The sequence below is a fragment of the Pleurodeles waltl genome, chromosome 8 (assembly GCF_031143425.1).
Source record: "Pleurodeles waltl isolate 20211129_DDA chromosome 8, aPleWal1.hap1.20221129, whole genome shotgun sequence".
NCBI lineage: Eukaryota > Metazoa > Chordata > Amphibia > Caudata > Salamandridae > Pleurodeles > Pleurodeles waltl.
Genome location: NC_090447.1, coordinates 540,647,812 through 540,661,608, shown reverse-complemented (window position 1 = coordinate 540,661,608; position 13,797 = coordinate 540,647,812). Strand labels below are relative to the sequence as shown.

The 13,797-nt window shown below is 43.5% G+C and overlaps 1 protein-coding gene across 1 annotated transcript in view; it reads right to left on the bottom strand.

Annotated features, from left to right (window-relative positions):
* Window positions 1-10,358, bottom strand: part of CFAP47 (cilia and flagella associated protein 47) — a 2,216,809-nt gene extending 2,206,451 nt beyond the window's left edge. The window contains exon 1 of the mRNA XM_069204610.1: window positions 10,032-10,358. Within this exon, the coding sequence (XP_069060711.1) occupies window positions 10,032-10,187 (156 nt within the window). The 5' untranslated portion in view covers window positions 10,188-10,358. The remainder of the gene's footprint in view (window positions 1-10,031) is intronic.
* Window positions 10,359-13,797: the final 3,439 nt, after the last annotated feature.

Sequence of the window (13,797 nt, the reverse complement as noted above, 5' to 3'; positions counted from 1 at the left end):
CCTAATGCATGATGTCTTAACAGAGACTGAGATCTAGAGAGTGGCTTTTTGGTGAATCTCATTATACTTTTAACCCTGCATTGCCACTTTCGGCCTTCTCATGTGCTCCCTTACATGAACTCCTACCATGTTCCGATATATTATCCAATGTATATGCCACTTCGGAGTTTTGTTCTGCTTACTTATTGCTTCCAAGCACCTCCATGCACCCCATCAGGCCGACTGCTGGAGGAGGGACTTTATGTGCCCTCTTCTGCATTGTGCTACTGCTAGCTCACTAGTTCTGTGTTCCAATCACCCCGTGTGGGCTGGAAGGAGGGATTTAAGACTGACTTTTGCATTCAGATGTTGTGCCTCATTTGCCATTACTGGGAGCCCCTGATTTCTATTCCAATTGCCTGTACTGGTGAATCTTTGAAAGCCTGATTAGGATCAGGTGTCCTGCTACTGTTTTTTTGCAGCATTGATTTCTCATGCTTGTCCAGTGCAGCACTGAGCTTTGTGTTTCTTCCTTCCCTCTCTTTTTCCTTTCTTGCCCGATATCCTGATTTTCTGCGTTTTCCCTGTTGGGCTTTTAACCACATATTTTCTGATTTGGCAGCAGTTCCCTTTGCATCCGTTTTCTAATTTACTATTCTGAACTTGTTCTGAATCCGAGTTTGAGTTTCTCTGTACCAGCATAGCATTACTTGGTCACGTGACTGTTGGGTATATTCTTGAATACCCACTTCTTAATCCAAGCTCACGTTTCCCTGTGTCATCAGGGAATAATGTCTTTGTGCCAGTTAGGTACAGCCTCCTTTCGATTCCATAATCCCTATTCTTGGTTTCTGAAGCCCTGTTCTTAATGCTTTGTCTTAATTATCTCAGTCTCTTTGCTGTGTTGCTCGCACCCTCAGCTAGTGTAGTGTTTGCCCTCGGTCTCCTGCTCTTTCATATCGTCTAGTTTCCTGCTCTTGATCGTTGCTTATTCTGTATTATGGTTATTCTTTCCACTCTGGATTTCTTTTCAATTCCAAACTCTACCCACTGTTATTGCAGTCTATAGCCGTCTACACTGTGACCTCTGGCTTACTCTCAGTCCTGATCAGGTAAGAGAAAGACTTCTGTTGTGGTGCCCAGGTGCCTTGGAGACTTACCAGTCCCAGTGTGGTTCTCAGTCTTGGTCCTCCTTGCATTGAGTACAACAGTTCCTATAACAGTAGGCCAATCTAGGACTTCACTGTATGAATGCTGTTTAGAGCAGTCTGCTGTGGTGAATCCCAAAGGGCCTTCCCGAAGTTACTAATAGACCTTTTGTCATATACCAATACATCCCTCACTTTGATCAAACCTTATTTTTGTCCTTCTCCTTATCCATGCTTAGAGCTATCTCCTCTGTTGTTCTGGGACCTTAGTTACAGCACGAGTAGCATGGTATTCACCTCGTCCTGTCAGATTGCTAAATATTACCTCTCGAATCACCCATCCCTGACTTCGCTCCCTGACAAATATGTCTTCTGCATAAACGAAAATCAGACTTCTCACTGTGGTCCAATTCTACCTCATTTAAGAGATATTGACTCCTCCTTCCTCAACTCCCCCGCCAAAATTAAATCAAAGACATCAATTACTAGGCTGTTGAGAGAAATGGTTTTTAATGGTAGCTGCCACGCCATTAGATTCTCTCAGGGGTCTGGCAGTATTCAGATACCACAATGAAGTGGCATTATATGGCCAAGAGTTGTGTTTCCAGCACCAGTAGAATGTCCACACTTACTTTTATTATCCAGCCCACCACCATGCCAGGGCATTATAAAAAACTACAAAAGAGAGACTACCCACAAGTTTCAAGTTATGTTTGCAAAGCAGAAGTTTAAGTCCCATGCGAACCCAACTTGGGTCAGCTGTCTCTCCCTTTTAATACCTAAGCTGGGCAATTACAAATAAATGCAAATCCTTTATACCCCTGATTGTTATGGCATTAGCACTGGGTTGAAGCCCAGTATGTTGGTCTTGACACATTCTTGGTAAGATCAAGGTTGTGTAGTTTTTGGAGCTTTGCTTCGTCTAAGGGTCTCAAGTGGAAAGATGTCTTCCAAAGCTTGAGGGTGAATGACATGATCACGTTATCAATATATAAATTAATGGGTTGTGCTTTCAGGCAAATCAGCCATATAAGTACATTTTCAAAATCTTATTGAAGTTTTTTTGATGATGCGCGTGATAACACTGTTAGGAAAGAATATCAGTCCTAGTTCTTCAGCAGCCACACAGATGATTAGGTGTCATGTGTTTATCACTGCAACAAAGAAGTTGGTTGAACCGTATTGCTTTCATGGATGGTGATGGTCAAGAAGGATCTGGTAAAAGGAAGGGGTGTCACTCTTTCATGTGCATAGATGCATTGTTTGTGGCAAGGTTCACATTGAGATATTGATCACTTTCCATGACGTTCACTGATACAGCAGTGTTAATGAGGTTTTTAACTGTTAGTCCATGATCTTGGACTTTGCTGCTGGGATCTACTTCGGTTTCCTGGAGCCCGAGAAGGATATTAGGAAGACATACTCCGCTTAATCAGCCTTGTTGGGGTTATTGGTAGAGGACATTTTTGGATAGCGAGCAATTTTGCTATCTGACTTGCATGGTACCATTCGCAGTGGTTTTCACCTCACTGGTTTTCTTTGAGGTGCTCCACCATTTCATTCCCTACAACATACTTGTCCAAAAAGATTTAGATTACCAGTTTGAGCATGCCATTCCTTGTGTGGGGCACACGTGAGTGGCATGGGGCTCATGCTGTAATGTACACATTTGGACTGGTCTGCAGTGGGTTCTTGCACTATGCCTGGTGAATTGTTGATTTTGGATGGCATCAATTGTTTCTATTTTCATAGGTCCATGTTATATGGCCCCACCTCTGCTGGCAGATGAGCAAGAGCCAACTCCTTTTGTTCCACTCAAACACAGGAAAGATCATGGGACCTTTAGGATTATCCAAGGACGCTAATCATCAGAACTACAGTGCCTCAAACTGAGGCAACCTGGAATGAATGTGATTCATTATGAAGTAGAATCCATTTTCATCGTTTCAATGATAGTTCATGTGTGATCAAACTGGTAGATAGGAGCTCCTTATGTAGGCTATACTTGACATTGCAGGGCTGCATACTATAACGTAGACAAACGTTTGCATCGGCCTCTTGATGTCAAGGGAAATCATATTCCGGACCTCAGCAATATAATACCTACATTTACTATTCAAACTTTGCTGGCCTAACAACCACGGGATCCTCTATTCACAACAATTTAACTTTCATGTTAAGTAAATGGAGAAAAAAAAAAAATGTAGTCCAGCACTGCATGTATGGGTAGACATACCCAAATTAACTTATCTTTTGGTGCCACTGGTCAATTAGATTGTATTACAATGGCTTGCACCCAGCACCTATTAGCACAAGAGTAACAGCCACAGGTAAAGTGGTAAAATACTAGCAAGGGCACGATTTTTTTTTCGGGGGGTGAGGTGGGGTGAGTGGCGTGAAATCAAATAAACTGTATAGTACAAGATTAAGCGTAGAGGGGGAGTGGCCTGGAGTCAGCCGGCATGGAAGAGAGCTAGCAATACTTTGCTCTGCCCGCACAGTTTTCATCCTCCAGCAATTTTAGAAACTAATGACAGTAACTACTCAGTTGTACACAATGATTCAGACAGTGCGTATGCACCCCAAACTTATAGACCAATCTTCAGAGCCATTTGGGGTGAGGTGTGGCCTGGCCAGTGCTTTATTGTAATACTGAGTGCTCCCCTCCCCCCATCGAAGTTCGGGGTGCCATATACCAAGTCTGTGTAATCTTGATTCTTGCTACCTGAAGGCAAAATACACATCAATAACATAAAATACATTTTGTTTTGATAGACCAAGGTCGGTTGTCGATAAAAAAATGCGTTGCCAAAATAATAATGATAATAACAATAATAATATTATTATTAATAATAAAGCAATTTCTTAATTTCTGTGACAATTCTAGAAGTGTAACCAAACTAAGTAGTGGAACTGTGGCTGGAAGGGTGGGTGGAGTAGGGAGGAGAGCTTGTGTAAACAGTTTAGATGTATGCTGCTAATCGGGGCACAGGCGAAAAATAAGATCTTCAAAAAAGTGCATATATTGCAACTGCAAGATAAAGAGCGGTGGATTAACTACAAAAAGAAATGTACACGAACAGTTAAAATATTTGGAAAAAGCAGTGTCTTATTTTGTCAATAAAAATAGTAGTGGCACTCAGTACCAATGTGTTCTCGCTCACTCCATCCTCTGCTTTAAATGTAAATCACTTGCAAAAAGGATTATATTTTGGCACGGAACACAATTTAGCGTTTGGCTGTCCAAAGCCAACGGTGGATGGAATAGCATGAATCTCGAGTTGGAAAGATGGCCACTAACGTTTCCATTTAAGCAATAAAATAAGAAACAAAGTAAACTATCACCTTTCCAAAAACCAGGAACAATATATCAATGCTTTTTAAAAGTAGAATACCACACTGAACAGAAAAAAACATTCCAGTGTGGGTACCCTCTGGCTCCTTCTTTGCATTTGACAAAGATAGTATCATAAGCCTATTTTTTTTATTTATTTTTTTTAGTTTAAATGGTGCCAGCGGAAGGTGGGTGGCGTTCCAAATAACTTTAATAATGCTGCTCCGCCTGAAAAAGTCGATAAGTAGTTTGGAGGCAATCCTACTGCTCCAAACAGATACATCTGGAAATAATCTTCATTTGTTACCATCATATTAAAAATCTGCCTTCAACAATTGGTCTTGCAATTTGAATACTTTGTCCCTCTTGCAAAGCGGACTGTTACATTGGCATCGGTTCACAAACACTTGTTTGCGGCATGGCCCACATCAACAAGTGGCATGTTACCTAAAACATCCGGTTACTACCGAGGGCAATAAAATTCATGCCACTTGTTAGATTTCGGCAGGTAACACTTGATGGAGTTTAAAAAGGTGACAAGGCCTGGTTTTCACCGGGACATATGGCTCCTCTCTCCTTGTAGAAGTTAACTACTTTGAAACCCAACTATTTTGAAACCTATGCGACTAGCCTTCTTTGTAATGTATCTTATTTAAGTAGGAAACTTTAAAAGTGCTTCAAAAGAGAAGTTATCATGTACCGAGTATCTGCACTTCTATAATTTGATAGGGAGAAAACTGACCCTTCTCAGTTGGGGTGCCATACTTTCAATCTGTGAGTACCAGCACTTCTCAGTGGCAAACAGATGATCTGGGATATTGAACACCTGCACATTTATATTTTCATTACAATTACATGCACTGAACTTGAGTTATGTAACTCAGAGCCATATATACAGAGAGATAAGTTTCAAAAAGTGGTTGCAAATTGTTCACCGACTGTTTGCGATCTGTCTGTTTTTGCGCTCGGACCAGGTCGGTTACCACCTTTGAGATCTTATTAACAGCTCAGTTCAGTTGTTTGCTACGGCAATTGTGCTCACAACACTGATACTTATAGCACTATATTGCGATTCGGAAGGATGGCGGTTTTAAATTCCATCATACTTACAATTTGGTATGAGTCGTTACACCTTTTTTTGCGAGTCAGAAAAGCATTTTCGGCTTACAAAATGGGTTAAGTAGTATTTTGCATTTTCAAATTCCTTCACTTTGCAAATTGCAAGGTTTACCAGCACACATTGTTTTTAGTACATTTGGCCCTTAGTTCGGTACCAGGCCTTGACAACTGCATACCTACGGTTTGTGCAACCATTCAGTGCATCAGAGCCTAAAAGCAATTAATGTTGTCACCATGGCAATATGAGAAGAAAGAAAATAAACCTAGTCCATGGGTGGAGAAAAGCAGATCTATAGTCATCAAGGCACTACCGAACTGTACCCTAAATGGCTCCCATAATCAGACCTTGTCTAGGAAACTGGGAGAACATAAGAGTTGGATTAGAGATAAGAGGTTGTTGTTAAAGTCAGAAAGCTCAAGTTTCCCAGGTCCATGTTTAAGTAGCTCACTCAATCAGGTTTTTAATTTGCATTGTGGGACTTGTAGTCTAGATGCTAAAATGGGATAAACAGAACTACGAGTCCCACAGTGCAAAGCTAAATTGTGGACCTGATGAGCTGCTCATACATGGACTTATACCACGTAAGAGCTCTTTTAAGCAAGTAGTAAGCACTGCTGGAAATGAGAGGGAATACAGGAGGATCCCAAATCCAGCAGCTATTATTGAGCTGGATCTGGGATTCGTCTGGCCCCAGTGAAACATGGACACAGTGAACAGTGCTGGGATATTCTCTGCTTCAGTTCCTAGCAGCAACCTGCATGTGGTGAAAGGGTTTTCTTATTTTCACTTCCAGTTGGGCCCAAAACACAGGCCTGATTTAAAGGACCTTTAACCCTCCTTTTGTTCCACGACCATCCCGACTGGAAGCTATCTGCAGTCTCACCCCTAGAAGCCAATGCAACTGAAGGAAACAAAGGCATGCAACTGGTTATCCCTTCCACGTACATAGAAAATATGATTTTGACTTTGTTCAACCCTTATGTGTAAAAATATGCATGCACTGCATGAATGACATGTATCTTTATGAGTATTTACACACAACAAATGAAATAGCCCTTCGTTTTTTATGAAATTCTCTTATAACTCTAATCATCCCCACGTAGGGTATCAGGGCACTGTACATCACACACATACTCTGTACAGAGACAAGAAATCATACAAGTATGACAAATCAATATACAAGACGTTTTATATAATACCATGCGGGTTACAAGGTTTAGGTCCTTGAAGCCGGTTCATAGCTCACTGTGCTATATGGGAAGAACTGGAACATATGAAAGAAACAAAATGATCTCTCGGCTAACCCACGTATCTACAGAAAATGCTAATTTGTGATCTGCATGTTACACGATGTGTTTTGCAGCCGATGCATAAACTGTCTATGCTATGTTAGCTGTGACTAGACAAAACACGGATCTCTGTAGCATTTTCAGGGTATTATTTTAACCAATTCCAGCACTGGTAATGAGGCTAGGGTATGTTTGGGTTACCCAGCAGTACCGTACATGGTCCAAGGCACCCATTTACCGTTTTCTTTTTTGAAGATGGAGCCTGCAAGTGCATGGGCTAGCACATGAGTCTTGTTTCCGAGACTGTTGTGTACAGTAAAAGGCTTGGAGCCAGCCTGTCACTTACCATTTGCTGGCTTGCATTTTACTCTTCTTTACAGCCTCGTAATACGTCACTGCAGACCTGGCGTCATTTCCATTCCTCTGTGTGGAGCAGGAACAAAGCACTGATTGATTCAACTTAATCAGTGCCCTTCCGCTGCACCCAACATAATTGGGGTGCTATTTTGTTCTTTTTAACTTCTAGCACCCTGCAAACAGAGGACTTGTGACTGTAAAAAAAAACTACCCACAGGACAAACCAAATTGCAAAGTTTTCTTTTTTCAGAGCTAACTTTCTTTTATTTTGCCAAGTCCTATTTTCCTCACTTTGCACTCGTGTTTTCCTTTTGATTTTGCTCATGGGTGCGGTTGTCAAAAGATGATTATTATCTTGTTCTAAATATTAAAAAGCAACATATAGATTCATTATTGTGTATCATTTCTGAAATGATTCTTTAACACAATATGTATCACACCCCAATCTACTCCACTACAATCTACCCCAATCCCATCCACTCCAACCCACCTCAATCTAATCTGCCCCACTCCAATCCAAAACAATCTGCCCCACACCAACCTGCTCCACTCCAATTAACCTCTCTCCAGCCTGTTCCACTTCAATTCGTCCCACCTCAATCCAAAAGACTATGCCCCACTCCAATCCACTTTGCCCATTCCAATCCACCCCACAACCTAATCCACCCCAACCCAACTTAATACAATCTGCCCACTCCAATACAAAACAGTCTGCCCCAATCTAGAATGTCTCACTTCAATCAAAAAAAATATGACTCATTCCAAAACACCCAACTCCAACCCATTTTTGTCTGCCCTACTCCAACCCTCCTCATTTTAATCACAAACAATCCACTCCAATCCAAAACAATTTGTCCCACTGCAATTCGCTGTGTTGCACTCCAATGCACCCCACTCCATCCCAATTCACCCCACTCCAATCCACCCCACTACAACCCAGTCCACCCCATCCCACTTAAATCCATCTCACTCATATCCAATCATTCCCACCCCACTCTACTCCATACAACCCATCTGCTCTCTACAATCAAGTCCACTGTTACCGAATCCACCTCACTCCAATCCACCAACACCATCCCAATCCACTTTCACCCACCCCACACCAGTCCAATCCACATTAATCCTACTCCTGTCCAATCCACCCCAAACCACCTTAATCTACCCCACTACAATCCAGTCCACCCCCTCCAATTAATCCACCCCACATCAAAGCCCACACCAATCCAACCCCACACTACCCCAATCAATCCACCACACTCAATCCATTCCACCCCAGTCCAAACTACCCACCCCAGTTCAGTCCACTGCACCCCGATCCACCCCGCTCCAATCCACCCCAATCCATTTCAATCATCCACTGCAGTCCACCACACTCCAATCCAGTGCACCCCACCACATTTCAATACATCCCAATCAACTCTACACCAATCGACCCCACTCTATCCCAACCCATCGAGCGCACCTCACTCCAATCCACCACATGCCTATTAGTCCAAACCACCCACCCCACTCTAATCCACTTTACTCCATTTCAATCCATACCACTCTACACTAAACCAACCCACCCCACTCTACTATACGCCAATCCACCCCACTATCTCAATTACCCCCACTCCATTCCACAACACTCTCTGCCATTAAATTCTACTCCACCACTACACTCTTGACACTCCAACAAACCCACTCTATAACACTCTTCCCCCCACTCCACTCTGCCACTAACTTTAAGCCATGCTGGACAGTGGCCACACTGGTGTACAACATGGAAAAACACATTGCTAAAGCCAATAGATCTAGTGTAGGTGAGACCTATTGACTTTGCCAATGCTTGTTTAAGTATGGAACCTCCTTCGTGGACTTAAAAATCGCAGATGTCATCCCTTATTGTTAAGCCAACTACCGATGGCGAAGTATAGATTTAAAAGAGAAAGAGTGGGAGAAAATGTCTAACTGTTCCGATTGAAATGGATACGCACCCGTCTGACCTAGCTGATGTAGGAAGGCAAGACATTACTTCTAAGACGGGGAAGGTTAGAGCGGGGGGAATAAGGTCAACATATGTGACGCCGAGATTTGAAGGAGGGAAACATGTGGCGCCCAGAATCAATGGGGAAGGGGGTTTCAAATGAAGCTACGCTGGATGAGAAGGGAAGTAACCGCTATATATCTTGGGCTTTATTTGGGTGAAAAAGAAAGTACTCTGCATTTGAGAAGCTACACGCGTTATAAAGGATGAAGAGGTGTACACACTAGAGTCTGTGGTTCAAGGTGCGATTGGAGCGCAACGAGAAGGACTGGCACACAGACGAGTTCTATTTTTATAAAATATTGAACCCTATTATTTTCGTCCAATGGGTCGAACACATGCTACATGCAAGATCACGATGAGGAACATACTGTCCTAACGTCATGAAATATATGGTCAGCATTAACCCATGAAATGGTGCTCCTCAACTGTGGGTACCTCAGCTTTGTGGGATGTCACCTCGGGTGAAGTGTGACAGTTAGATTATTCCATGTAAAGCTAAGAATACCAATTCAGCAGTAAACTTTCCTTTTAGAAATCATTGCCACCAGGGGTGTGCTTTCCCTTGAATAAAGATAAGACTACAACTCCCACAATCCATGGATAAAAAAGTTCCACAGCTGTTAAACACTGTACTATTTGGCAAACCTAGGTGAGTGTCAACTGTGAGCGCCATCTGCGTTGGGTTTCCGGCTTCGGTCTCTCTCCGTTGCCCCAGATGGCAGCTCTCCTCCTGTACCTATCCCCACAACCGTCCCCGGTAAGAACTGCGCTGTACCTGGGGATCATCGGGTCCGTGTATCTCTATGCTGCGGCCTCCGCTGCTGATGTTGATGACGCTGATGGTCGCCCGGTATCGTTCACCCACAACCGTGTCGAGGAAGCGCAGCACGGCTGGACGCACCCGCATACCAGCCACATCCCGTGTCTCCATGATGTGGCTGTACGAAAGCCGAGGGGACTCGGTTGCCCTCCGAGGATTTCAGGGGGTGTCTTGCTATGGTTATCGGTGTGCGATGGTGCTCTCGGGTTTTGCTACCTCCACCTGATTGTTCGCAGGTGTGTTCCGCCGGTAGCCGCGCGCTGCTCTAAACCGGGTAGAAAAGTTTACAGCGTGGTCTCGTTGCCAGGCAACACATGAACCGGAACACCAATGCGGAAGGAGATTCCGCGCTCGCTGATTGGTGGTATGTTTTGAGCTTCTGTGACAGCAACAGTGAATGGAACACACCTTCGTAGTGCGCATGTTGCCAATAGGGCAGTGCTGTAGTGGCGAGCCTAATTCGCATCCTCAAAAACCTAATTATGCACTTCAGAAGGACAGAACCTCAAGGAGGTTATGCGCTGGGCTGATGTGACCCGGTTTGTCAAATGCGTATGAAAATGTGTATACCATGCTGCCAGGTGTTCCATAGCTTTTCCACCGTTATTCTTTTGCCTCACTGTTTTCGCATTGAGTAAATTAGTGGCAACCAAACCCACACCAACCATCGGAGTTTATTATTATGTCAGGGTACGGTTTCGCTTTCATTTCCAGCGCAACGTGCATTTTCTTTTGTTCACCCCATTTTCTGATTGTGAGTGCGATTTCAATACCCATATTTCAAATTCAGGTTCTTTGGCTATGCCAACAATACAGGTTAGAATGAATTACATAATAATGGCTTGCATTAGTGTAAACATTAAAGAAAAAAGACACAACAGGCAACTGGCATCCCCTCTTTTCTAATTTCTCTCAACTGCCACTCATTATCTCTCAAATAATTGTTTTAGATGGGGTGACATTGGGGGTTTGTGGCAGGTGGTGACATTAAACTTATTGTGGGTGAATCATATTTGGAGGCTGAAGCAATGTTTAAATGGCCAACTTTCCATTATCACTTTGCAGCACACTTTGCACATGTGGCTACGCAATGAGAGAGTAGGGACGCAGTACGTGTGCAGTCATCAGAAACATATATTGTGGGGGGGGGGAGGGGTCTATCAGTTACTAAGCACACTTTTGGGGTTTTATTACCTGACGCCAGGGCCAAACTGGAAAACAAAATGAAACCTGGCAAAAATATACAAACCAACCCCACTCTGCTCGCGGCATAGTTGCCAAGTTTCCCACATTCATACTTGACTCGCTTCAGTCAAGATTTTTCTATTTTGCTTCTGGGATATGTAGTGCTGGTTTTATACTGGAAGAACTAAGACTGAAAGCCCTATAATGCAAAGAAAAAGCCTGGACTGGAGCAACTAATCACGCATGATCCTAGAAACCCTGGAAGGGCTGAGCAGCCCTGCCAAGTACCGCTTATGAAGGGGTTAGACTAACGCATTTTAGTGTTGTCTTCATCACCATTCTAAGCATTAGTCACTTATTAGAACTACTCTGGGACCATCGCAAGGCAATCAACCAGCTGCATAACAAAAGCAGCAAACATGCATTTGGCTTGGTCTGACTGTGATGCTGCTTGCACCCTACCTCATTCAGCCGGGTTGGGAGGGGTGAGGATTAGCTGTAGGATGACCAGAATATTAAGGCCAAATACCGGAACATTTAACAAAAATAGAAGGACTACAATTTTACTTCAACGGAGCACACCGAATGACAGAGCTCACCAGCATAGAATTACAGAAGAGGTACTAAGAACACAAATAAGATACAATTTTTAAATCCAGTATAACGCCTGTTAATTAAATTGCTAACTGATAACACTTGACAAATATCTCTTCTTTGGACAAGAAAACAAGTCACCACCCACCGTTTTCCGGCGACCCTCTCTAAAAACCAGTCCATGAGCTAAATTTCCCGAAATCTGCATGGGCAGCTGGTGAAAAACTGGGACTATCTCAGAAAATCTCTCCTAGTCACACTAATTAGCTACAAAGTGTCACAAGTTGTTACGCTACATTGAGTAATCACAGGTGGCTTCTGCAACATGTGCTATGCACAGCCTCTCTTTTCCACAGTCATCCAGTGACACATAAGAGCGAAAAAAAACATAAACAACAGTCCAGTTGCATCTGGACACAGCCTTACGTGGATCTGGTTCTGTTGTTTTCTGGCTCCAGTGACCATGCACTGTAGACATTGAGTGGCCTACAGGCAGCAGCAGGTCTCTGTCTTTTTCCTACTGCCACGCCCGGCCAGACAAGCACCGTGTGTGATCCTCAGAGTGCTCTGTGGTGCTGAGAACATGCTGGCAGGCAGCAGATGCAAGATGTTTTCACCACCACTGGGAGCTGCCACTGGTTCCGTTCTCTATGGCTGGTCCCACAGCCCTCAACACATTTCAGCCAAGGCCAGACCTGAAGCCCTCACATGCTCTCAGGTCATGTTTGTTGGGAGGGCCCTAACGCACAGTCCGGTGGGTGGCAGCAGCCAATGTGCACACGCATTAAAAGTACTATCGCCAGCCAGCCTGCCCTCACCTGCCAGGACCTCTGAGGAATAAAACCCCAGTGACATCAGCAATCAGAAGAGAGAGCGAGAACAGAGCCTGCCAGAAGTTTAACAGCACCTGAGCGGCTTTAACCACAGGCTTATACAGCTAACAGGGACAGGTAATGCCAACACTCCTGGAATGTATTTGATGTATGTTCATTGTTGTGTGATATGTCTGCATGCAATAGCAGAAAACTCACAGAGTGGCACCTAAATACTAGACACTGCTTTGGTTTAACTGTGTAAAAGTGTCACATATTTGGCAGTAGAATGTCACTCTTACACACACTGAAACCATAGAAATATTGCACAAGCAATCTGAAATCTTTGCGGCTATGGCTAAGGGAGCAGTGAGTAGAAGAGCCCATGTGGGTTTCACCGTTGGGTCTTGCAGCCCATCCAGTTCTAAGACTATCCCTGTAACCTTCAGACCACACGGAAAATGCCAGAGTGGCAGAATAGCAATTCAGTACCTGATGACACCTTCTAAATATGGCATGTTGTGTCTTTAAAACTGAGACCTTCAATCTTTTTTGCTCTAAGCTCCCCTGAGCAAAATATTTTGAATATGTGGCCTGTCCTCCAAAATGATGTAGCAAGGATTGGGGAAGTGGGAGGGACAGGACTGAATGAAGAGAGCGGGGGCTTATGTGACCATTTCAGGGGTACTTGTTAAGTAGCTCATAATCCACTCTAAATGTGAAGCTTATAATGGATCAAATGCATTAAACAAACACAGAATCAATTAAAAAAACACTGCTCCCCATAACTGGGCTGTTGTAAGTCCCTCACCTTCCTGGGCACCTGCTGCACTAATGATAGTTGCATCCCTTAGTAGCAGACTCTACCCTGCCTCTTTCACCCTTTCCCCACCATATTTGGCCATCACTTTAATCTTGAAATAGGCTCTCTGTCCTTTTAGAAAAAAAGAGTTCCCACATGATACTTCTTTCTTTGCAGTCAAGGTTCGCTCTGCCCTAATGGTAGCAAGAAAAATGAACTTCTATGACCTTTTTTTAAAGTAAGACTGTAATAATTTTGGTGCAACAGGTCCCTTAAATCGCTGAACTCCAGTGCCACAGCACCTGTTTCACTAACGATAGCTACTGCC